General features: G+C 31.2%; 1 protein-coding gene across 6 annotated transcripts in view; it reads left to right on the top strand.

Moving 5' to 3' along the window:
- LOC129796308 (heterogeneous nuclear ribonucleoprotein L) overlaps positions 1–26,859 on the top strand; it is a 155,803-nt gene that overhangs the window by 62,548 nt on the left and 66,396 nt on the right. For 4 of the 6 annotated variants that reach the window (XM_055838124.1, XM_055838122.1, XM_055838123.1 and 1 more), the window contains exons 3-5: positions 1,434–1,521; positions 9,836–9,930; positions 21,421–21,481. In XM_055838124.1, coding sequence (XP_055694099.1) covers positions 1,434–1,521; positions 9,836–9,930; positions 21,421–21,481 — 244 coding nt within the window. Of the gene's footprint in view, positions 1–1,433; positions 1,522–9,835; positions 9,931–21,420; positions 21,482–24,811; positions 25,022–26,859 lie in introns of those variants that run through there. The other 2 variants (XM_055838126.1, XM_055838125.1) reach the window with 2 other exon arrangements.

Genomic DNA, 26,859 nt, shown 5'->3' with positions numbered 1-26,859 from the left:
TATTGCCTTTGGGGAATCCTGCAGATAAGGATTTATGCAAATTGACTTTTTTTTACCCCGGTCTCCCCTACCAAATAATCTTTTCATTTTCCACATGGGATCTCATAGAGAAAGCTGTGCAAAATATTGCCCAAAAATGCATTCAATGACGTCACCATTATGTTTAGTTTTCTTTTTCAGAAAAAGATGCTTTCATTCGTTAAATTGTTTCATTCGTCTGGGTTATTTATTTAATAAATTGAGTCTTTGATTCTAGACTAAGATATCTCTTTTGACGGTTTGTTATCACATTTACATCAGCCTAAAAATATCTATTTATCGCTTTAACCTTAAATTATGAATCAAAAACAAAAATATAGGTTTTAGGTTATTTTTGAAGCAAAAACTAGCAAGTAGTTTATATTATGTACTTTATGTCGCCTTTTTACGTCTCGCTGCGTATGCTTTGCTGTTTAAGCTTTTTGTGTATTCACTTTCTTACAATCTAAAGTGAGGACCCTTCATGATATCCTTCTAGGTATAAAATAATAAATTGTACGATGTAAATCTTTAACGATGTATTTCCAATCTATTTTTGTGATATTTTATTTACAAACAAAATCTCAATATCGCAGCTTGAGAAAACATTTGGAAATTCCTAATGAGCCCTTGATACTGATATTTGGTACATAAGTTTTTTTTTCAGTGCTACTTTTAGGGCATTAAAGAGTATATTTTTAGATCATGATGAAGGGGAACGGTTGTCTTTCATATTGAATATAAAATGAATTGTAAAGAGGAAGAGATATTGTGGGTGAGGCAAGAGAGAATTAACGTGGTGCTCCTCGATAGCTTGTTAATTAAAACACCATGAAAAGCTTGAGCATCTGGCTCTAATTTGAACTTTGCATGTCGAAAAGGTGTTTTTTTTTTAAATATGACAAATTAGCGACAATGTGTCGGAATAGGGGGTTGGTTGGGAGGGTGGAAAATACACCTCCCTCCTCTGTCATGTAGTTTGGTAGTCAAAAATTGTACATAAATGGAAGGAAATGAAACCATCAACAACAATGGGAGTTTTTGCTAATGTCATGCTTGAGCAATCAAATGTAATCTGTGATGGAGGGAAAAAACACAAACTATGTGCTTTGATTAATTTTTAGCTTAAGGGTGGGTGGCAAAATATAAAAAAAAAATGTCTCGATGTCTCAATAGCAAACCATTTAATTTCTTTTCAAACTAAAAAATGAATGGGGTTCATTTAGCTGCGGTTTTTCGCTTTTTACCTCTCTCTCTCTCTCTCTTCTCTTTGCGGTGATTGGGAAGGTAGGATTAAAGTAGGTACCCTGAGGGTGGATTTATTGAGTTTTTCTCTATCTTCTACCAAGTCGTGGTTGTAGCTTTGCAGTTGATATTTCGTCTAATTGCTTTTTTTTCTTCTTCTGTCTTTCCAGGAAGTTCTTCACACAATTTCACATCCATACGGCCAAGTGCAGCGCATTGTGATATTTAAGAAGAATGGCGTCCAAGCGATGGTTGAATATCCTTTTAAAAGACATAACATGCTTTATTTCCATTACAGGTTTGAGGGGAAATTTCTTGCAAATATTGAGATTATATGGCTTCCAAGGGGGTTAATAATTAACAAGGTATATGAGATAAAATATTTTGAATATTTTTTTCAAGATTTTTCAGAAAATCTTTATGGGAATAAAAACTTATTGGGCTGTCTCATAATGATACGGATCAATTTTTATACATTTTCTTTTTTTTCCTGTTGTTTTCAATCCAAAATATGTAGCAGATATTGAAAAAGCTATGAATATAAATTATTACTAATATTCGAAAATATTCATGAATGTTGAAAATTTAATAAACAAATTAAGTAGTGTTCGGAAAACGTATGAAATAAAATAATATTTCTTCTTCTTCTTTTTAATTTTCTCACAGGGCCGGACGTAAAAATAATATTTGAATTTGGCGCGCACTCGAAGTGGTGAATTCGAGTGGTGAAAAAAGAGAATATGGGGAAAAAAATGATTTGGCGGCAATAATGACAGATCGGATTTAGAAAGCAGGTGTACGGATGCAAACGTGCTTGCTCCATAATGTGTAATTTTATCGCATAAAATACGGAAATTTCGCGAACAAGTAATTTAACACCCTCTAAATCTTAGCAAATACTTTGAGTATTCCGAGTACATCTTACAAATCAAATAGGTACGTCAAATACTTTTTCTTATATTAAACTTCCATCAAAAGCCTCAAGTTATTTACCAACCAACCCCCCCCTGCATAAGGCTCATAAGGCAAAATATACTTTGCGGGGTTTTTATTAATATCACGACAATATTTCTTGCATTATCCTCCCACACAACATATAATACTCTCACTATCATACTTTTCGCGCGCATTATGAGATGATGTATCCTTATATAAATCACTTTTGAGATTATTTCTTTGAGAAGCTCCATCTCGTGCCTTCTGGGCTCACTCACTTATCACATTTTACTTTCCGGGACTTCGGTGGGTGAGATAAAATTCAATAACCCCGAATGGGGGTGAGGAAAGTACACGCGGAGTCACATTTAGATTGAAGCGATCTCATTGATGCGCTAGGTGGGGGTGTAAATTGAAAAATTGTTATCAAAAATTGACTCTGTGGCATTTGTGTCGGTGTGTGTGCATTATTGTAAAAGTGAGTCTTTTAGAAAGAAATTTTGTGGTATTGAATTTATATATTTTTTGCGAGGGGATATATCTTACAAATGAGGGGCGGGAATGAATGAAAATTTATTTTTCCTTCAATGAAATTTATCTTTAAGAGTTTTTGTAACATGGTTTGCAATTTTATTTGTTTGCGGGGCTTGTGTGTAAATAATTTAGTTAGTAGTAATGAAAATTTATGGATATACACAGCCTTGTGAGTAGAAGATTTAAAGTCATGTGGCTAAGAGAAGATTTATTTTCAATGCTCATTCTCATAAATTAAGTGTTGGACTAGAGGGTGCATCACTGATTCATCTAGCGGGAAAAAATAGAACTATCACCTTCTAATTTTTAGTTAAAATTATTGCCAAAATTAAGGGAATTTTACATTGAAATTAGCTCAATATTTAAGATAATTTGTGAGCATAGATGAGTGTAGTATAAAGTTTTTATTTTGAACCATTTTGGCAAAAAAAAAAGGATTTTTTTGATTTCCTAAATATTTAATTAATTTAGCCTTGATAGCGATACGTGTCTTCGCTACGACGTCAACAACTAATTATTTTCTAAACCTATCAAACCCAATAATTCTTCTCAGAATACCTGAAAATTAACCTGTCTCATTAAGAGAATGAAATAAAATAATAGTAAACGAAATAATAACAGCTAAAAGAGCAAATTATTACCTATATTTTTTTCCGCTAGAGGGAAAATAATATAAGTGGTGCCCCTACTGGGAAATTACAAAATTAATTAAATTTCAATGTTGATTTAAGGGCATAAAACATTATTTTCATACATTTGAATTAATTGTATTTAAGGAAGAGTTTTAGAACTTTTTTTTATGCAAAAATTTAAAGAATTTTGAATGAAAATTGACTTTTCTAGACGATTTTGAAGTCAGACTTTGCTTTTTTTTTTTGGTTAAATCCCCAGAAAAATCTAAGTTACAGAAAATCTGAATTTTGCGTTTGTTTTTCATGTAGAAATATTTATCTTATGCATAATTATAATTAATATTCAAATAGAGACTAAAGTAGATAATAACTATGAGCATGAAAACATTATGTATTTTTAATGTAAATTATTCAATGGAAAATATGGTTAGGTTGAACAAATATTTCCACTACCACCCTGGCGGGGAGGAGACCACAAAGCCACTTGGGGAGGACGGTGATATGTATATTTTCCCCGTCACGACAACGGAAATAACTTCACGTGGGGTATTTAAGTGACACATCCGGATGTGGGTGGAAGCGGAAACGGAAGAAAATCACCCTCAAACTCAATAATCATTAAAAATTTCAGCTTTTACTTCATCGCGAAATGTTAGTTTATGCTATTTGTTCTACAAAAAATATTCCTTTTCTTATGGCTTCCGTTTAGAAATTTAGTTTTCGCAGCTTCTTAATATTTATTGATAGATACGTACGTGCCTGATGGATTCTCAAATATTACCTGTTTTTCCACCACAATCTGTTTCACTTATGCTGTGTTTTTTTTTGACTTTCACTGTGGTTAAAAAAAAGTACGAAAGAGTCATAAATTTCCTCATAGCTCTATCAATTGATGTCTCCCGGCATCGGGGGCTTTTTTGTGTGTCTCCCCGCCGTGTCTTTATTGATTTATTAGTTGGCACGTTCGTTATAACTTAATTTTCATTGGATGATTTTACATGACACGAGGAATTACTTGATTAGACACCAATTGTGATGGAAAAGCGCACTGGGTTTTTTTTTTATTAAGCGCGAAGCTTTTCAATTTTTCGTAGCCAAAAAAAAAGGAAGAACAAACACCAACATTTTGCTTCAAGAATTACACGGTGAGAATTGAAGAAAATAAAAAAGAATAAAATAGCATTGGATGTCTCCGTACGGGGTGTTGCGTGGAGATAAGAAATGTCCCACAAATATGATAGGAATAGAGTGAGATTTTATGGAACGTGATTAATTGTATGGCAGCAGATATAATTTCATCGATAGCACACAATACGGGGTATTTTATTGGATTTTGTGCTAAATAATCGAAAGATTTGCCAGGTATTAAATGTTGAGCCTACAGTGTGTGTGTTCACGCCAATAGCTTTTATCGATGGGTTCTTTTTTTTTCACCGCATTCACGGTTTGATAACACATTGATGCGTGCTACATACATATTTTGTATGAGACTGATACGGCTTATGGTGGATTTACTTTATTGTCATATTCATAATTTAAACATTTTTTTATTCATAAAAGACAGGGCTTATTTTTATTAGTTTACTACATATTTGATTCATGATTTGGAATTAATTTACTTTTACGCATTATGTCCTTTTATTTTTTAGAAAACTCATAAAAATATTTAAGTGATTAAATAAGCTTTTAAACTAAATTGATGATAAGCTCAATAACTTTTAATTTCGATCAGTTTAACTAGATAAGAAGCTGTGCCTGAAAGAAACACAATTAGAGTTAGAAACTAATATTACGCTGAAATTAATTTATACGCAACGTGTAATAAATAAGCCAAAGTTTACCCAGCTGGTCGAAAACTATAGGGGAGACCGGGGTAAAACTCTGCGTTGATAGTCATTTTCGAATTTTCAAATGCCAATTTCTCCGAAGTTATTAATCGGAAAAATCGGAAAAAATTAGGGTGCAAAGCCCTACCAACCTATAATTTTTGACAGTAATTTGGAGGTTATGCGATCAGTACTTTAGGAGTTAAAAATGAAAATAGATTTTTGGCCCATTTCCCAAACTTTTGCGTATTGAGAAAAACGCGTTTTCCGAAGTTTTCCTTCAGCAATTTTCCAATCTGATAATTTTTCCCACTACCTGGGTTAGTGCAGAAAACATTGCCAAGGTGTATTCTTCAATAACTTTTAATGATTTTTCTCTACAATTTTTTGAATCAAAACATACCCCTTGGGGTAGATCTAGTCATCCCATGTAAATCATATGGGAGATCGAAATTTTTGGCATATTTTCTATTCATTTGTTGCAAAATGGCGTGTTTGAGAAAATCGCAAAATTCTCTGTTTTAGTGCGTATAAAAGTGAAATTCCTTGTCGCGAATCAAAAGGTGAGAAGATTAGCTATCAACTACTATCAATCTCTCAGGTGGAAAATCATTGGAAATGCCGGAAAATTCGACCGACTTTATTTAGCCAACTGGTGACTATATTTACCCGCCGCGTTTAAAAAAAGTCAGAAGCGGAAGTGTTTAGGAAAAGCTCGAAAACTCATATTTCCCGTGGAGATAGAGAAAAATGGTCTGAGACAAAGTTGTAGGCCAGGAAATTTCCTATGAAAATGACTTATCGAGAAAATTTTCTGGCCTTTGGGGAATCCTGCAGATAAGGATTTATGCAAATTGACTATTTTTACCCCGGTCTCCCCTACTTATATTTTTATTACGTTTTCAGGAGTTTCTTTATAACTTGAAAAAGTTTTTTCTTTAATATCTTTTCAATTATATTTTAATTAATACGCATGGAAATACTTTCTTTTTTACGTTTAATGAAATATCCTGTTTTTCAATTTCCGAACAACCCAACGAACAAAATAAGTTCTATAGTATTCTCATTGAATACTTCAAGTAAAATTTATAAAACCATGAATATCCTAGAGAACGCTTGTAGATAGCTCATATATGTCTCTCAGACCATTATGAGCCAATCTGGCGCACTAATAAGGGCCTACAAGAGTTCTCTAGGATTATCCTATAACAGTGTTATAACTGTCTATGAAAAATATTATAAGAAATTTTGATTGCTTATTAGTGCGTCTTATAATATACTATGAGAAACTTATAGCACTGCTTATAAGAACATTATAGAACTTACGAAAAAATTTGTAAAATTAAAAAAAAATAATTTTAATTATTATTTTTTCAATTTTATATTATTAGAATTTTTTTTTTGATATTTCGTATTTATATATTAAATTCTTTTGTGATTATATTATATGATTAATTTATATGTATAATTGATGAACATATGTCTTGGATAACTTCCTCTGCATCCCGGGAACATATCTGAAAGAGTTAAGAATACACACATATCTTGCCAGGCAAATGTGTGAATTTCGTATTTAACAAAACTCCTCAGAATTTATTTCTACCGAAGTATACGGGATATTTGGTACACTTTTATACTCGTAGAACATTATGAGAGCTCTTAAGAACCTTCTGAGAATTGAATTCTTATAACGATCTAGTTAGCTCCTCAAAAATGCTCTAACAAAATTTCGCATCTCCCTTGAGAAAGTATTGTACGTACGTGATAAATTTACTTTTTCATGTGAAATATTGCCTTTCTGAGCTACCATACTTTTGCATGGTAGAGGCGATATGTCAATGCTAATTAAGTACGAGAAAAAATACTTTCTTTTTTTTTTTTTCTTTGAAAAATCAAACGTAAAGAATTGTTGCGCATTTTAGATCTCAATAAATTAACTTATATTTAGCAATAAAAATTAAACTTTAATAATAATTTTTCATTAAGGGAGAAAGAGGTTTCATAATAATCTTATAAGCAGTTCTATAAAATTCTTATTGAGTGCTATAAGCTTTCTTTTGAGTATTTTTAACTTATAATACCCCATTATGAAACATATTTTCTTGTAGATGATTGATCCTATATGGATGGGCTATAGGCTTTTTAAGAGACTATTGGAATTATTTTCCTGAGAACAAATGACTATCGAAGTCCTATAGAGAACTACAATCATGGCTTATAAGAGCAAAATTCTAGTAGAATATATAGCCTATTTAATCCCTTTATAAGACAAAAAGTTCTGTGTTACACCATTATAACACCTTTTTAGGACTTTTAGTCTTTTAAGCCAAATAAAATGTTTGTCGGGAACTAGGTTTGGGGTTTTTTTCTTACAAATTTAAAAATGATTTTATTGATTTTTGTGCTTTTAGTATGTTTTTCGGTATATCCTTTTTCGTTTTTTCACGTCTTGCAAAAAAAAAAAACATTTATTTTTTCTTTTTAAGTAAGTTTTACTCTGTATTAGCCAGCCGGGTAATTACGAAACATTAATTTCAGGTGTAAAAAAATATAAAATTAGTTATTTATCCTTAAACTTATGAACTGTTAATTTACCTGTTTGGAAAAATTACATACTATCATTAAGTCGAAACGATTTCAGGAAAATTCTGAAAATTTAATTTTTAAACTTTTTAAATATAAAATTTAAAAAAAAGTTTCCTTTTCGCGTTTTCCGAGCTTTCCATATTTTTACATGGCGTCAATTTGACGGAAAATATAAATGTAAGAAAACTCCATAATGCTTTGAAATATGGATAAGGTGAGAAGCAATAAATAAATCCGTTGATAAGGGATTATGAGATTCTGATTTCATTTTGATGAGCAACTCCGTGTTTCGTCGTTTATTTTGTAAAATCTTTTTTTTTTGCATCAATATAGAATGTTTTCAATGGTGAAACGATGGAGACGCCAAAAGTGGTACCTTCTGTGAGGGGAGGGGAGTGGGCGCCTAAGTGGGACGGATAATTCTGGGTGGGTTTGCATATACTCACGTCTCAAAGTGGGTGAATGGGGCAAATGAATGATTTTGTGTGCTGTAGCAACGGGGGGAGAAGGGTATTTGTTCTAAAATGTCTGTGTGTAAATATTTTGATTTAATTACTCCATTAATTCAATTTATATGCGAGTGAGCTTTCTGGGTGCTTGGAAAGCACACCAAAAAAAAACTTTTGGGCTTTCATCTTAAAAGTTAATGTTATTGGAAGTTTGTCCTACTTTTCATAAAAAGAAACTCTCCACCTCTTTCCCTTTATACTGCCAAATCAACGAGTATAGCTGGGTGTATTTATTTGGGTATATCAAATTCATATAACTACCTCTTTTGACGACCAAAAGAGTTTAATCATTTTCACTATACGTGTTCCTTCATCTCGAACGTGGAGGTATAAATTAATTGTTTTATTATTGAAATTATTGGACGTGCACATTGCGTTTTATTGCTCCCATCTAAAGTCTCTCCCTCGCATCCATTCATTCCAAAAATAAAGCACACATTGCACATACATAATGTATATGTAGTACACTTCATATGTATGTAGCAATTTCAATGTAGCATTTTCAATTTTACACAGTTAATTGAAATTTCGCAGGAAATTACTGAAGACGGGAATCTAAATTTAAGGCCTCTTCTTGCGCTTTAAGTACTTTTCAATGTATTTTCATCGTACTCTGCATTTTTTCAGTGTTGTACACTTTCTTTCTTCTTTGTTTTTTTTGGGGATTTTTTATACATTTTTCGCATTTTCTTTGCAATTTTTCTACGAACATTTTTATAACTTCTCTTTGCATTTTATTATAATCTGAATACAATTTAACATTCTTCTCATTTTGTACAATTTATTGCCTTCTAATCAATTTTTCAATTACAAAGTATTTTAAAAAAAACATTCAGAAATATATTTTCTTTTTCCAAAATCATAAAAACGCTCTAAGAGGGAAATATTTAAGTACTTTTTCATTAAGATAAACGTTTGATTTCCTAAAAAAAAAATTTTATTTGAAGTCATTTCAAAACGAAATTAGCAACTTTCGGAGAAATTTCCATTGACAGTGTAAATAATTTTTTTTCTCACTATATTTTCCATCCACTTGCCACACTTTGCTATATACTGTGGTGTGATGAATTTGATATTGGATGAAATAATACAGAAAAATCAACTCTCAATCTCATGTTCAATTTCACTTTTTCCATACGCCGCACACGCAAGATGTACATCCCATGAAGATTTATTTACTTCCACACATTAAACTCTCACTTAATGACGTAGAGAAGATGCAAAGAAAATTGCCACCATTTGTGTAATTGATATGGATATTAGGAGAGAAGAGAGAAAAAAAGTATGTAGCACTTAATTTCAGTCAATACCCCTTGTTTGTATAGCTATATTATATGTTGAAGCTGTTGAAGCCATATAATCGATAATTATGTGAGGATATTATGCTGAAATTTCCTCAATTTTCCACTAAATTTGACACAAATTTGCTAAATCTTGCACAAAGTGTTGGGATAATTGCAAAAAAATGTTCTTTTGATATTACCATTTGATCCTTAACTAAATTCCTGGCACTGTTGCAATGGGAAAATTTTGGCCTGGAATAATACATTTGACAGTATTGAATCCGCCACAAGAGCCCGTGATAATCTCAATGGAGCTGACATCTATTCGGGATGCTGCACACTCAAGATTGATTACGCAAAGGTAAGATTTTATTGATTTTACTTTCATTCCTCGTTGCTTTTCTCCCAAATATTTTCACACAAGAAGTCATTTTCCCCCATTAAACATTGGAATTCACAAACTTTATGAGAAAGAACACACAAGCTCTGGCTATAGAGAGTATAAAATAGTTGGAGAGTTGTTCCATTTGGACGCATTTATCACAATTTAATTTCAATGTATGCAAATTAACCATAAAATTCAATTAATTTTAGTGATTTTCGAAACTACATGCATATATAGTGTTTGAAATTGATTTTAAACCACATTCCCAAGGAATTGTTCACAAATTGTATTTAAATTTATTATGGTGATGTTATCGATTAGAATGGTGATTATTCCATTCTTGATTATCATTTTTCCTTGAGGAATTTTCATTGCAAATCTTTGTATTTTTTTTATGGGGAGTCAAATTATTATTTTTGTTTTATAATTATTACTTTTACAACAGTTAAGCAGGTAATTTTACAATTTGAGGCATTTTTTTATGGAATTTTTCAGACAATTTTAAAGAACTTTATGCCAAACAGTAATACAGACTGTACTACAAGCATTTAAATTTAGAAGCAAAGACTGTTCTACAAATAGTTATACAAAACAATTATCCAAACAATTATAAAGACTGTTCTACAAATAGTTATACAAAACAATTATCCAAACAATTATAAAGGCTATTCTACAAGCAGTTATACAAACAAATTCACCAACTTAATTAAGCAAATTAGTTAGATAGTTCATCCAGAAGTTCCATAGATTGTTCTACAAGATGTTATACAGACACTTCTACAAGCAAATTTATATGACAAGTACTTAAGCTTTTTTTTATAAACTATTATACGGATAGTCCTAGAAGCAGTTAGACCGTTTCACAACTTATTTCAATTAGTTTTTGTATTAAAATTGTTCAAAAATCAGTTATGAAGAGTTCTACAAACTGTTATAAAGACAATATTACAAACACTTTTACAAACAGTTTGATTTTTTTTCTAAAATTAGTTATACAAACAACAGTAATACAGACAATTTTGCAAAAAAATTATGCAAACAGTTCTACAAACACTTATACAGACTATTATAAAAACTGTTATAAAAAGTTCTACTACAAGAAATTTCCAACCAATTTATTTTGTATTCTAATAAATAAGTTGTTATACCATATACGTGGTCTACCCAATAATTTTCCTTAATTAATGCTGTCAGACCGTGAGATCGTAAAAAAATTAAGGCTGTGTCCAGGTCAAAATGAAAGCCTTCTTTGTTGCTTTCACAAAGGTCATTTATGTGGGGATGTTATAATATATTTTCTCGGAAATTTGTCACTCATAATCTTTGGAATTTTTATTGTGCTGAAGGACTCTACCACACAATACATTCTTCTCTTAAACCATCCACTCTCATTACACGCAACATTCTCACTTTACCGTGAACTTCTTCCTCCCTTGTCGCGAATGTCAAGGAAAAATTGCGAAAATGTCTTTCTTGTTGTGTGTTGTTGTCTTTCATCCAATATATGTGCGACTTGCTACATATGGAACTAGAGGGGGGGGGGGGGGAGGAGAGATGAGTGGGTGGTTAGGTGCATGAAAAGCTCTCGTAGAACAGAGTGTCAAATTTATTTAACAAGACAGCATCATAGGGTGAGTCTAAGGGGCAAGGAAGTGGGCGGAGGTGAAAAAGTACTATATGGGAATAACATGAGGGGAAAGGTATAAGATAGAGGGTGATGTAAAGGTCTCTTCTATGGTGGAATTGTGTATTTATGTACATTTGCAGAGGTGATATAAATATTTGAGAGAACGAAGTGTTTCTGTGTGAAAAGCTCTACCATAAATTCTACTTTGAGATCCAAATTTGTTGTATTTTGTTGGTCGAAAATGCTACTTATAGAGGAGTGAGGGAAAAGTGTCTCTCGAAGCCCCTTTTCCGAATTTTCTCACACAGAGATTTTCACGCGATTTCCCTTTTTGGTGGGAGGGGGGGAAAACTTTTGCATATGTAACATTTTGCGTGGAATGAAGAAATTCAGCGTGGAAGTGATTGGGTAGATTTCCTTGCAAATACATATGGAGGGAAATAGAGCAATTCCATGTGGGTGCGAAAATCATGTGTACTTACCATACATTAATTATCACAAATTCACTTTATCACCTTAAGAGAAGTCTTGAACAAATATTTGTTTACAAATTCTGCAATTTATCATGGCATACATTTGATGAGGGTGCGCAAACGGTGGTTGGAGGTTCATGGGAGTTGCTATATGATGGAAAATAATTTGCATTTTACTCAATTTTCATGCCTAAGCATAAATTTTCCCATTATGAAAAAAATCATGATGTGGTTAGCGCCTGTAGCTGTTTCTGATTCTTCCGCGTGACATTCTCTTCATATCTGGCTCTCATTTTGATTTATTAAATGTTACCAAAATTCATTATGTTAATAAGCTTATGAGATTATTGGATAAATTGGGTAATTGGGGGTAAATCATAATCATAGGGATACATTTTGAAGAAAAAATTGAACGTTTTAAAGATTTGACAGATGGTTTTTGACAGTTGTTTAGTTACGTCACAAATGACAGATGACTTCCTGTCAAACATCTGTTAATGCGTTTTATTGTTATGTTAATGATATTTAAAAATATAATGATAACTTGTTTAAAACTTTACTACAAATTCTTTAAAAGAAAAAAAAATAAGTAGTTTCCTATTTTATAATAGTTATTTCACCTAAAAAAATGCTATCTCCCTCATTTTTTTTGCAAAAGCTGCCAACACGTAAAAAAAATATATATACATATTATATATAAAGCTTCATCAGAGAGAATAATAATGTCTTCTTGATGAACTTTCAAACTATGAGGTAAATTTATTTATAAAATTTGCATGAGCCAACAATGAGTAATTTCACTGAGGCATCTCCTGAGGATGGTTCCACTGTATGTACAACATATGTACAGTGTTGGTATCCTCCTGGCTTTTCTGTGTGACATTTTGAGTAAAGGAACGTTTGCAATATTAATTGGCAACTTACTTTACATTGTAATGCTGCTGTGGGGGGGGACATACAATGTTCTAATTTGGTGTCTTCTAAATACTCATAGCATTTTACTCTGGGAATTTTCATTTGGACCAAACAGGTGGATGCTATTTAACGTGTCTGTCTGTTTTCTAAGTGTTTGAAAGAAAAAAAAACCTTTTAAATTCCTCGAAAAATATGTTCTACGAACTTTGCTTTTGCTCCTTCTCTTGAACCATTTTCATACATGATTTATACAGCAATAGGTAGAAAAATGTTTGGATAAAAAATATACATACAGCGAGGAAAAAAGCTCTTGATATGTATTTTGGCATGAAAAAGCTCCACTATCTTCTTGTTTTGGCAAATATTTTGTTTATAGACTGGAATAGGCAAATAAAGTGAAACTTCAGTCTCTTAAAAATATGCTAAAAATGTCTATATATTGGTATTATATTGATTAAATTTTTAATAGACTCCAAAAAAATTATAATAATATATTTAAAATATTTTAAAAATGCCTGAAAATTTTTACTTTTTAGATATTACAATTTTGATGTATTTTGAGACCTGATGAAGGGAATAATCGTACTCATAACGTCAAAATTCTCAATGAAAATATTCGAAACAAAAAATTTTTTTTCTGCTTAGAAATGATCTGGAAAATATCTTTAAAAAAAAACATTTTTTTCTGAAAAATATATTTTATATTAATACAGAATGAAACTTTCATAATTTTCCACCACTTATTGTGAATCATTCTGTACCTACATTGTATCCATGAAAAGTGTCTCACAAAAGTGGGGATGGAAGGTGAAAAATTGGCAATAGATAAGAATTATGCTGTATGGAGTTCATATCAATAATTTGTGGCAAAACGTATAAAGAATTGAGGTGGGAAATGCTCCTTGTTGTATAGATTGTATGACAAAAGGAAGATTGGAGCGTGATTTATGTAAATTCTATTGTGATTATAATAAATTTAACTATACAATGAATTGAGGAAATCATTCTCAAATGTATGAAGCTTTCTCTCTGCCTGAATATTAACATTCTATTGTATAGTTGAAACGTTTGTGACGGAGAATTTCCTTTCGTATCGCAAACGAATGGGATGCTGCATTAAGGATATATGATAATTATCTCAAACAGTTGCAATAAATTAAAATTTAAATACATATTTTCATATGGAAATTGATGTGCTTCAGAAACTTTTCCTTACTGCGCTTAAATAATTTTATATGAATTTGAAAAACAAACTTGAAAGTCTTTGCGTTGGATGCGTTGGATTATAAAGTGTCGTGGAAAATTGTGGGATATATAGTTTTGAATTTTCTCATTTAATTGTATTAATTAGGGAGAAAATGTGTTGGTATTAAAATGAATTTTGGAATAAATTAATTTTGCATGGAATTTCCACTGAGGGAATACAACCGCTAGAACGGGGTGGATGCAAAAGCTTCAGAGATGGGATGAATATATGAATAGATGTGCAATAAAATATGTATTGTAATTAAAATGAACAACAGGTTGAAGGGACTTGTTGGGAAATTTTAACCATCCAACGTCCACATTTTGTGGGTTGAAAGGGTTGAAAGAATTAAAATTATATTATGAAGCATTTGAGAAAATTTTCCACTTCAAATAAATTGTGTGTTTGTGTGTTCATTTCCTGGAACAAGGGGGTGTTAAAATATGAATTCAAAATATACGAAAATTCGAAATTTAAAGGGATTTATGCGGAATAATTGATAAATAATCGAATTCTTAGTAGGTACTAATTTTTCAGATTACTCGTCAATTTGTTCTAAGATTAAAAAAATTATTATAGTAATATTCTCTTTATTAAATTAATTGTCTTCATTCATAATAATTAATATTAGTTAATTAAATGGATTATTTGCAAATATCCTATTGGATTGTTCCATAAAATTCCGGTATATTCTATTCCGGATAAATATTGGATCAATATTGGTATAAATATTGGAAAATTGAGCAATCCAGTGACAATTTTCGTTATAGTCAACGATATTCGTTTACACCTGGAGATTCCATTCTCCAAATCTCTTTTATTTGGCAATAAATTCGATATTCGCAAAAAGAATAAGTATTTGCCAGGAAAACGAAGATATACATATCATCAATCCAAAATTTTTAATAATCGGGAATAACTAATTTTTTCGTCAATATTATAAATATTCTGCTAAAACCCTCAAAATAATCAACAGATAAATTCCTCTTGGTATGAAAAATCGTCAATAGAACTAGGTAAGAACTTTCAGTGAGTTATTTTGCTTTTAATTGGGATAAGTAAATGGGAAATTACTAAAGTTGGATAAAATTATTTCTTCCACCTCTCTGCGCTCACAGTATGATGCAAAATTCTAAATATATCAGAGTTTTATAGGAAATTTCCTGTCCAACAATTTTCCTTCTTTGACCAATTTATTCTATCTCGGAAATACATTTTTCCTGTTTTTTTCCGCATAATCCCATTCCTTTGTATTTCATTTAAAAATAAATTTCAACATATTTCAAGGAATCTATCATTATTACAATTCAAAATTTTCTTTGTAGAACTTCCATCTAGAGAATTTTTAAAACAATAAAAGGAAGCTCTTACCTAATTGGTTATAATGCCGTAAAAAAAACTTTAAGTGAATATTTTCTTAAGTTTTCCTTCGGTCTGTGTTCATTTTTGAGATAGAGAGAAAGTTATAAAAAAGTCAGATTGAACTAAATAATTTATTTAATTTCAACTCCATTAATTTTGAATGAAATGCAAAAGAATTTTAAAGCCATGAGTTATCTCTTGTATTCTCTTTCAGTCTATTCATTCTCATCTCCTTCCTATCATAATTTTGGTTTAATTTTTATGAGTGGTGTGGGTAAACACACCCAACTACACCCCTTTGCTAATTTTATGAAAAGCTTGTGAATTAAAATTACAACTCATAGTCATATATTATGCAGCATTTTTGTGGTTTTCCGGAAGGACACAAAGAGAGAGTTCGCATGACTTTTGTACCGGTGTGGTTTTCTCTGTGAGTTGAATGTCCATTTTTTGAGTTTTTTTTGTGTGTAAAAGCATCCTCTCTTGGGAATGGGGGGTGGGTGGGGTGGTAGATTATCTCAATTGAAATTTTCTCTTTATACCCAAGTTTGTATACTATATATACCTACCTCAGAAAATCCCACTCTGTTGGACTTATTTTAACATGCGGGTGGATAAACTTATTGGTTTCTTCCTCTCTTTTTTTGGTAAATTCTTCCGTACCTGTTGTTCCTAAAAATCACCTACCATTCTTTCACGAAAAAGGAGGGGGTAGTTTGTTTCATATACATATATATTTTCTTTATGTACCTTACCTATATAGAAATATCCAATTTACTTTTCCATATTTCCATCAAAACCATTAGGATGAATTTTAAAATATGCAAAAGAGAAAATTAATCGAAAACTTCTCGAAAAAAAAAACATTCCTCAAAATGTCTTTTGCCATTCAGATTATGTTTTAACCCAAATAATCTCATTGTTCATCTGTTCATGTAGTTGGGAATGGGAAGTGGGTGGGTGTGGGTGAAATTTTCCGAGTTTTGGAGGTGAAAACTTTCCATCTGAGTTGTGAAGAATTATGTAAGAGCATCACAGGGGAAACAGGAAGAAATTATTTATCCACCCTCCCATACCGTGGAACATGGTTGAAGCACTTTCCATTCCAATATGTTATATTTAGGACATATAAACGTGCTCCTTATCGACTTTTCGTAAAATTTATGCATTGTCTCCGCTATTTTCTTCCACCTTCGCCAAATCCAAACTACCCTCCTATCGTTGCTACATAAACATACATTTATATAACTTTAATGGGTGGCAGGGGAAGAGGTAGAAAATGTAAAAAATTACCCAAGAGATTGTATATCTCCGGTGATCCCCCCAAATGGTCGTGTCATCATGTTCTATGTCAATTTTAATTCAATTTACCTTTTGTCTCTACGAGAGAGCTAAATTTCTCTCTTCTTTGGTATTTTATATGCGCTCAAGGGATGTTTCAGGAACAACAAAAAAAGGTGAATCTTATCGTCACTTCTAAAGGTGAAAAGTCACAAATACAATTTGTGCCCAATATGTTCCCAATTTATATGTCTCAAGGCATTCGGGTGCCGTTCTCGTCTTCCCAAGAAGATTTTCCAAGAAAATGTGAAAAGTTGGGTATTTATCGAGGCATTTATATCTTGTTTTCTTTTTATCTGCACCCCAAGTCAATTGTATCAATTGACATAATGCCTAAAGTAGAAGTCTTCAAGAGGATTTATTCTGCTTTTTGATTTTCATTCTCTAGAAATGAAAAATCCCGTCAAAGAGGCTATTGGGGGATTTTTATGTTTTTGATAAATTAGATGGAACTTTACTTGAAAACTCAACACGTTCTTATCGTGATGATTTTTTTTTTTTCAAACGTATACACGCATATTTTTCCTACCTTTTTAATGGTATTTAGTCCCACGTGGATATCGTGAGGAGAAATGCCCAGAAAGGAAGTCCGAATCATGGACAATTTGTGAAAAATTATTCTGGCATTTTTTTATTGTTGATAAAATCTCTCAGTTAAGAGCTTTATTTTCCACGGTGACTACATTGGGCATGAAAAGGAGATTGTTCGTAAATATTTTTAAAACTGTGGGGCTTTTCCTGAGCTTTTCCAACATATTTTTGAGTAAATTTTAATTGGAAATTTTTTTTTCTATAAAATTAATCTTCAAATTGTATTTAATCATAAATTCAATTTTTGATTTAATTTAATTCTAGTAAAATATATTATGGAGAAAATATTGCATTTTCTTTCCAAGAAAAAATGAAATGAGGGATAGAATTTCTACCCTCAATAGCTTCATAATATCATAATGAGGCATTTTATATTATTATAACCACATCACCAAGAACCTCAGAGACATTTTCCTAGAATTTATACATCTCTCTACGTGCATTTATTGTTCGAATTCTTGAAAATTTGTTATTATGGTAGAAATTGCAAAAAGTGGAATTTTCTTTGAGAGGTTTTCCAGGAAAAAAGCGCAAGAGAAGTAAAAACAACCACAATTGGTGACAAAGGTGAAAAGGAATCCTGTTTATATACATTTTGCGATGCTATTCAATGATCAAACGAACGTGCAAAAGTTGTTCATGTTAAAATGAAAAATATTACATTCAACAAGGTTATATATTAAACGTAAAAAATTATTCATTTCTTAGAATTCCTTTTTATATATTTAAAGTCTACCTTAAAGCTCTAATGTTAGGAAGAGGGTAAGGATAAATTGAGCTGAAAACGATTTTCTTTGGTAGATTTTTCATCAACACTTCAGGCTTTCCACTTTACCCTGGAAAAGATATTGAACTCATTTTCCAGATCACTCAATTGTAAGGATGAAGAAAATACAATATATAATGCACAAGATGAGAGAGGATTATAATAGAGAAGAGAGAAAATTGTTTCGAGTAAAAATCAAATAAATTACTACAATTTGGAATCTCGTGCAATAACGAAGCGTTTATCAAAAGCTCAAACATAATTTCTCACTTTCATCCCTTTTTTTGGACCTCGTCTCCACCCTATCTCGAGCGAAAGTAGATAAATTTCCCCGACGAAATTCATTCCGCAAGAAGAACATATAGCACCACCATCACCTTGTCGAGAACAAAGTGAATTATATTGTTGAACAAATTAAAGATTCTCTATACGATACATGAGAGGGGTCAAAGAAATTCATCTAATATTGTTTTGTTCTACATTGAGCAGTCAATAGTTTAGTATATGTACTAGATCACCTAGAAATGGTTGAAGTTTAAATTTAGTAGGTTAATAGGTGCAAAAATAAAAGTAAGAGCAACATTTTAGGTCTGCAAGGATTGTAAATTTATTTTGTTTGTCTATCCAATAACTTATTGGGAGAACAAACAAAATAAATTTGTGAAGCCAAATTACATCTACAGTCAGGTATTGGTTAGCATCACATGGGATACACTCTTTCCACTCATTATTATTAATGGGTAAGAAGAGTACATCCTATGTGACGTTAACCAATACCTGACTGTACCTTGTCCACGATAGAAGCTAAAGATCTTTAATTTATAGTTTCAGTAAACAAAATTTATTGGTCAGTGCTTGATTGCGATTCAATATACAAGAATTCACCTTGATTTTGTAAAAAAAAAATGTTTTGTTTTTTCTCACTTTATAAATTTTAAGTCTTTTGGAGTATTCTGTGAAAAATATTTTCAAGATTTAGCAGTTTTAAAAAAGTAGATAGATAATTATAGTCTTCATAGCCAAGACACACACAGATTTGTAGAGCAGCATAAAAGTTTTAGTACAATGACTTTCGAATATCAAAAAAGTGTTTTAAAGTATTGTAAAGTGGTTTTTGAATTCATGTTAAAATAATTATTCGAAAAAGACCTAACCCTTTTCTCACAATTCGAAAAAGCTTTAAAGTAGTCTTGAATATTATCCTGAACAATGTATACTAAGATTTCTAGGACCCAGTCTGTTTTAGCACTTTGAATGCCTGACAAAAGGTTTAAGAAACAATGAAATTCAACAAAAATCTAGTTTAATTCTAGATATACTAGATTATTATTATGCAGAAAACTGACAAATTTTATTAGTTCAGTCGGAGCAATAGCCACTTGAAATTTGCCTTAAAAATATACCATTTTTGCTTGCCCGGAAACTTTTTGAGGGTATAGTGTATGTCTACACTAAAAGTAGGTACATATAGAATAAAGACTTATGTACAGAAACATCACGTTTTTTTCCTATTCAATTTCTTGCATAGGACACCTTGGTTAAAAAAATTGAACCGCACTTTAATAGATTTTATTTCCACATAGACCGTGACAGGTAATATTTTATCGTCAATTTTAATTGCATTTTCATCAACCACCCACATAACCAGGAAATTAATTAAAACCACCTCGTTGTGGGGTTTTTAATGGTTACAACGAATCAAAAAAAATACCCATTATTTCAATAATATGTACTGAAATTGCATAATAAGGAACATGAAATATGTTTTAGGGGACCTTCGTAAAATGTCCTTAAAATTCTTTAAGGACTTTTTTTTTAATTTTTGCATAATCTGATTTAAAAGTTGTCTAGGAAAAAAACAGCTTGACCAAAATTCCTGGAATTTTGCATAAGAAATTCAAAAATTATTCCTTTTAACATAATGAAAACTATTTTTCTGAAAATTCAAACTTGGGGTAGAATCTTTTCTTTCCTAACAAATCGTCAGTTATAAAATTTTTGGTATTCTGGGAAAAGTCTTGTAAGATTTTGATATTTTATTTCTTTCTTAAAATGGCAGTCTAAAAGAAAAAAATTGCTTTTCTAGTGCTCTTTAAATTTTTTCTGACTGTATTTGAAACAACTAATTCTTTGATTAAAAAATCCCATCTGTCAAAATCTTACAAAAACTTTGAAGTTAGAAAAGAACAGATTTTTATCAGAATCTACCCATTATCTGACTTAATGTAACAATGAAAATCTAGTTTAAAATCCCTGTTTTATCCATTAAAATCCTTTACTAGGTTACAAATTGCATTAATTACGAATGTTCTTTGGGTTTAATGGTATCTAACTTTTGTTGATGCATCAATTTGAATTTAGAATTCGAGATGCCCTGAAAAGGTCATGCAAATATCCAATGAACCTATCAATTATGCATTGATGACTTTACTGAATGGTGTTGTCACAAGAATTTCAATTGCATTGAGCATCGCTTTTAAATTGACTCTCAGCCGCATTAAATATCAGCTCCTTTTCACATTTTATGCTCAAAAAGGGGGGATTTTCACATTGAATTTCGCAAACCGCAAAAGAGAATTCAGTATCAAGTGAATTTTCGTGGGTTGTACAATTAAGTTCCACAACATGTGTAGTAGTCAGTTGGTTCTCTTGTTCAACCACCCCACATAGGCGATATATTTCATTTAGGGGTGGTGGTGGGAATATGTACAATGTACTTTTTTGTAGATGGGGGAGGACACTTGAAATAAAGCGAGACGATATAGCATTTGCTCAATTGCGTGCGCGTGTTTTGAGCATTTAGATGGAGCAACACTAAAATGATGACGCACCAGAGTTGCCACATTACCAGATTGGGGATGGTAGATAAAGTGGAATCTCTAACACCCACCACAGTGTATGAGGGTGATTTCTATGATAAATATAAAATTGCACAACTCACAGTTCACAGCCCCGAAGGGGAGAAAGCTTTATTTGGGGTCTTTGTCTCCTTCACGTATGACTCTTGTGTGTGAATTTATTCCATTTTACCAATGTGCTGCACAATGTTAGATCAATAAACTAAAATCTCTCTCCTTTTCCACATAAATGACAATGTCTAATACAATTCTTTTTGCTTTGGTCTTCTTTTTTGCTCTATTTGCAGCCTGAGAAGTTGAATGTGTATAAAAATGACAGCGATACGAGCTGGGATTTCACGTTAACTGGTAAGAAAATCCAAGATTTTCTATAGTTATTACGTTAAAATGAGGAATTCACTGCATTGAATTGGATGAAGAAAAGAAATTAAAAAAAAAAAATAACTGTGAAGGTGGTTAAAATATGAAATGGTCGGTAATCGTTCTATATTCTATGTTTTTGTTAATGTATTTTCAACTTGATAAATTTCAAATCAAACCAATAAAAAAAGGAATTGTTTTATTTATTATGTTTAAATAAACATAGAAAATTAGGTAATACATGGAAAATATTAATATTCTAATAAAATAACCTTAAATAAGAAATTTCAATTATTTTAATTGAATTTCAATGTTTTAATGATATTCTAAGTTTCTATATTATTCTATGTAATTTTTTACGACATATGAAAGAATGCATCAATTAAATATTAGATTGAGATAGATTTAATATTAAATTTTTAATGTAAAAATTATTTACAATTGTCAATTTAATCTGTCAAAATGACAGAAATATTAAATAATTTAATTTAAACTAAAAATTCACAAATAACGACCATTTTATATATTAACCGATTTACAGAATTTTCTTTTTTTTCGGTAATTTAATTTAATTTAAATTCATTCGCTATAAGAAAAGAAAAAGCAAATTCTATTTTTATCAATATATTTTCAGTTTCTCATAATGTTTTTCTTGTTTTTAAACTCGCATCTACTAAATTAAAGTCTTAATTCGAATTTATTTCCTCACATTGAAGGAAAACCGAAAAAAAGAAACGCAAAATTTTTCTTCTTTTTCCTTCTAAAAAAAAGATCTTTAGAATTTATGATACATCCATTTGGGCATGTTTTCAATTTATTCTCCCATGCTAAGAAAAAAAAATCAGAGATAAAGAAAGAACGGGGAGAAAAAGCTTCGAAAACATGATCAAATGTTTTCACGACATTTTTCTTTTTATTCTCCATTGTTGTGTTGTTCATTATTATTTTTCATTTCAATATTGTAGCCAAATTTTGGTTGTTTTGATTTTTTTGTTTTAAATTTAATATAAAATTTTTGATAAAGAAAATATTATATTGAATAAGTATATAATTATATAAATATTAAATAAATACATCGCAAACGATACGAAACGCCAACTTCTATACCTGCAGCACACAGACAAACAACAAATTATCTCTTTTCATTGCATGCAAATCAGACAGATTTCTTAGAATATTTGCAAAAAAAATTAAGAGTTGAGAGTTGGAGGTTTTGGTGGAGGAAATCTCTCAAGGATTTTCACATTGAGAAACTCTGTTTTTACTTTTTGTTTAGAAGACATTTTATTTTACAACCTTTTTCTGTTTTTTTTTTTTACAAAACTCTCAAGCAAAAACTCACAAAATTTCTCAGACATCAAAAATACTTTACATTAAACTGTGGGTTTGTGGTGTCTTTTCCTGAAGGGATTTCTTGTAGTAATAGCTTCATTTAATTGAAATATTAAAATTAATCATTTTCATCGGGGAGACACAATTTCTTTACTTGGAATATTTTTATTGACGTAAAAAAAGGAAAATATTTACTCTATTTGCTCGTATTTTGGAATCAAGATTTCGAGATCTTGATTTCTTAGGTTTCAAGATATAAAAAATAGATAAAAATTGATTCTAGGATACTGGACATAAATTCTTGGTATAAAATAAAGCTTTAAAGACTTTACTAAAAATTGTAAAAAGAGAAAACATTGTAAAATAAAACTAAGAAAAACTTTAACTTAAAGAACATAACGTCATATTTTTAATAATTCTTGTTCAAGAAGCTATCACTTTTAGTACAATTTCTTCGGAAATAAGTTTTGAGAAAAGAAATTTAATAAAAATTAAACATTTTGAATAGACTAATTTGGATTTTTTTTTGAATAAAATAAAACTTTACGGGCGGGATTGCTTTGGTATAAAGAACATAACCTCACAAGGTTGTCAGATTTTTTTTAAAGTTCTTTTTCTTAAGGATATTTTTCTTTTGGAGCAATTTCTTAGAAAACACGTATTAGGAAAAGAAGTTCATTCATTTAGATAGATACATATTTTTTTTTATCTTTGAGTTTCAAAAAAAATTGAATTTTTATAAAACGTTTAAACAGGGACTTCAGTGTAATCTCTTTAGCGCCATCCCGTATTGATTGAATAATGCGTTTTTCCTCAATATATAGCACGCTAAAATGGAGCTTCAATTTTAATTTTATTATATTAACTTTGCAACATCAAGCAGAACTTGATGATAGACATTATAGCCTAAACTTTGTGTAGACAATAAAATTTAAGCGAGTGAACTTTCGAATAGCAATTTTAGAAGTTGTTTCACATAAAAAATTTTATCAGCGGCACTTTGGGTCTTTTAGAATGGACTTTTGGGAAATACGAGGAAAATGTGGCAATTAAAGTAATTATGGGTGAAAATTTTCTCTCATTTTGCCTAGAGAGAGAGAGAGAGAGAGACGGAGAGGGTGGTTGGAAGGCTATTTTTTCCCACGAGTAAGGCTAAAAAAAACTCGTTACAATTGGTGGGAAAATAAAATTAACAAAAAAAAAGTGAAGTTAGGAATGCAAGGATTTTTTTTAATAGTCCTGAGAGTTGAGAATTGAGAGTAAAATGTACAAAATAGAATTTTTTTTTGTGGCCGTTGGTTTTAATTGATTGTCTTTTTCGCGGAGTTTCATCGTGTTTTCGATTGTTATTTTGTTTTATTTATTCAAAATATTCTGACACTACATTTTTAGAGCTTTTCATTTTTATCCTAAAGGTCCAGAACTTTTTTTGAACGATTGAATAGAATTTGTCTTCCAAGAAAGCCAATCGTTGATTTAAATTGTGTCTCTCTGTGAAGAGAAAATTTAAATTTTTTTTTATTTGTTTTAAAAGAAAAGAAAATCTCTCCAAGAAAAGTAGGAAAAACACTTAAAACTATCAGCTATCTATATTTTATCATGCATCATTTAATTTGTATCTGAGAAATAGAAAGCAAAAGAAAAAGAAAAAATGTACAGAAAAAACACAAATTGAGACGTTTTGTTTTTCTTTTCAATTTGTCCAATTTAAATGTTTATTTACATTAAATTAAAATTATATTTTAAAAGGAAAATAAAGAGAAATAGAAATTGTATAAAAAATACATTCCCTTCTTTTCTCTGCAATATTTATTCTATATTTTGTACTTTTTTTCTTGTGTTTATGTTGCAAAAGAAAAAAAAACAAAGAAGAAGTTATGTGTCTCAAGAGATAGGTAGAAGAAGTTAAGGAGAAAAAGTAAAAAAAAAACTTCAGAGAAGATGAAAAGAATGCAAATAGAGCTTGTTTGTCTGTGTGCAGGGTTTTCAAACGTGCCTCTCGTGGTGGCGATCGTCCCCTGTCGTCTCCATGTTTGTGGCGTCGCGAGGCCCCACGACCATCCTCCACCCGCCGCCCACACGACACCTGTGAAAGGCGACGTGTTGATCACACTCATGTTTCGGTGTGTCCGTTCCCCAAAAACCTTCTTGCAATTTATTATGAGACACGTCGTCGAAGAAGGGGCGTTTCTATCGGTAAGTTTCTTTTCTCACAAAATGTATTTATTTAATTTTAAGTATTCACCCACGCCCTATAGTGGGAATATATTATCTATCGAAGAAAAAGCTCATCAAAATCCACCCATAAATAGCCAAAGAATGGGAAATTAATCTATTTTAAAATAAGCCATCGTGTTTAAATGGAAATTGTTTTAGAGAAACGTAAAGAACGGTTAGGGGGTGAAAAGATGGTTGATACATTCAGGAAGGGGATCGATAACGTTCAAGTAATAATGTATTATGAAAGAATCTTATAAATTAAAATTTTTCTCTATTGTTTCTTTAAAGATAAAAATGTTGAAATGTTCAAAACAAATAATTTTTAACATTTTGCGTCAAATTATTTTGACATTTCGCACACAAATGATGTCCTTCATAAGGCCTCACTTATCAATCCACGTATGTGCACTTGGAGACAAATTTAAAATAAAAAATTGTCTTTTTACTAACTGAAATGATGCCAGGATGAAAAAGTAAAAGATGTTGTATGGGTTAATATTAGTTGGTGTTCCACTTCGTGGCCAACACCAAGTATTGTAATCGTCGGATTTTCCGACCACCTCAGATCGGGCTCAAACTTGGTATGAGCACGTTTCAGACAACCCACATTCCAAAAATGGTGGTGGAAAATTTTTGATCCGGCCGGCCGGCCGGTCGCCCAAACTTTGCCTTATAGCTCGAGAACGGTAACAGATAGAGACTTCAGGTTTGAAGTTTTCTATAGAAATGTAGGTGTAAAATTTCATATTTTTACATTTTTAAAATCCAAGATGGCCGCCGTCCGCCATTTTGAAACACCGTCAACCAGTTCCCTTATAGCTAGAGGTCTGAAATTTTAGTATGATGTAGAGCTCAGTGAGACGTTTTCATCAATAATTCATACTTGAAAATCGGTCAAGCCGTTTAGCAAATATGGCGGCTCAAAGCAAAAAGTGTTTTTTCGATATAACTCGAGAACGGCTTGACCGATTTTGACCATCTTGGTATCAAATGAAAGGTATTGAGAAGCCCTACAACTGTCTAGAACATTCCAAGTTTCAAAAATATCCGCAAGAGGCGCTAAAATCAAAAACAAAAATTGCATAACTTTAAGGGGCTATATCTCCGAATTGCCATCATCGATTTCCTTTAAATTTTGATATGTTGTAGCCTGACTCAATATCTTTCATCAGTCCGAAAATGAAGAAATTCTATGTCGCCGTTTAGAAGATATAGTCATTTGAAAAATTCTTACATTTGAAAAGTTCTAAGAGCCATATCTCTTGAACCGCTTGTCCGATTTTGCTCAATTTGGTATCAAATTAAAGGTTTTGCAATTATCTACAACTTTCTAGAACATCAGAAACCTCTAAAGCCATTCCTTGAGGACGAAAAATGCGAAAAACTCTTTTTGTGAAACAAAAATCCGCCATTTTGTGTTCTAGAGGTGACCTTGAAAATCATTGAGATATATGTCAAATTATAGCTTATTTCAAGATCTTTCCAAAACTAGTCACGAAATTTCTGTAGGTTTTATAGAACTAGAGATATGTCTATTTTTATGCATCAAATTGCTGAATTTCACAAAAAAATTCAACTTTGCCTAATAGTTACTGCTCAAAAATCAATTTTAACGCATAAATAAACTTTTCCACGTTGTGGGACACCAACTCTTATAACTGGACGCGTTATGATTGACTTTAAATTCCACCAACTTCCGCATCCTTTGTCTTTTTTGCCTTCATCAGTTTGAGTGACAAAGGGATGGACTTTTTATACATAATTGCAAATATATATTTAGAAGAGAAGGTTAAAGAATTCTTTTCATCATTCCA

The sequence above is a fragment of the Lutzomyia longipalpis genome, chromosome 4, assembly GCF_024334085.1.
Source record: "Lutzomyia longipalpis isolate SR_M1_2022 chromosome 4, ASM2433408v1".
Classification (NCBI taxonomy): Eukaryota; Metazoa; Arthropoda; class Insecta; order Diptera; family Psychodidae; genus Lutzomyia; species Lutzomyia longipalpis.
This window is presented reverse-complemented; position numbering and strand designations above follow the sequence as displayed.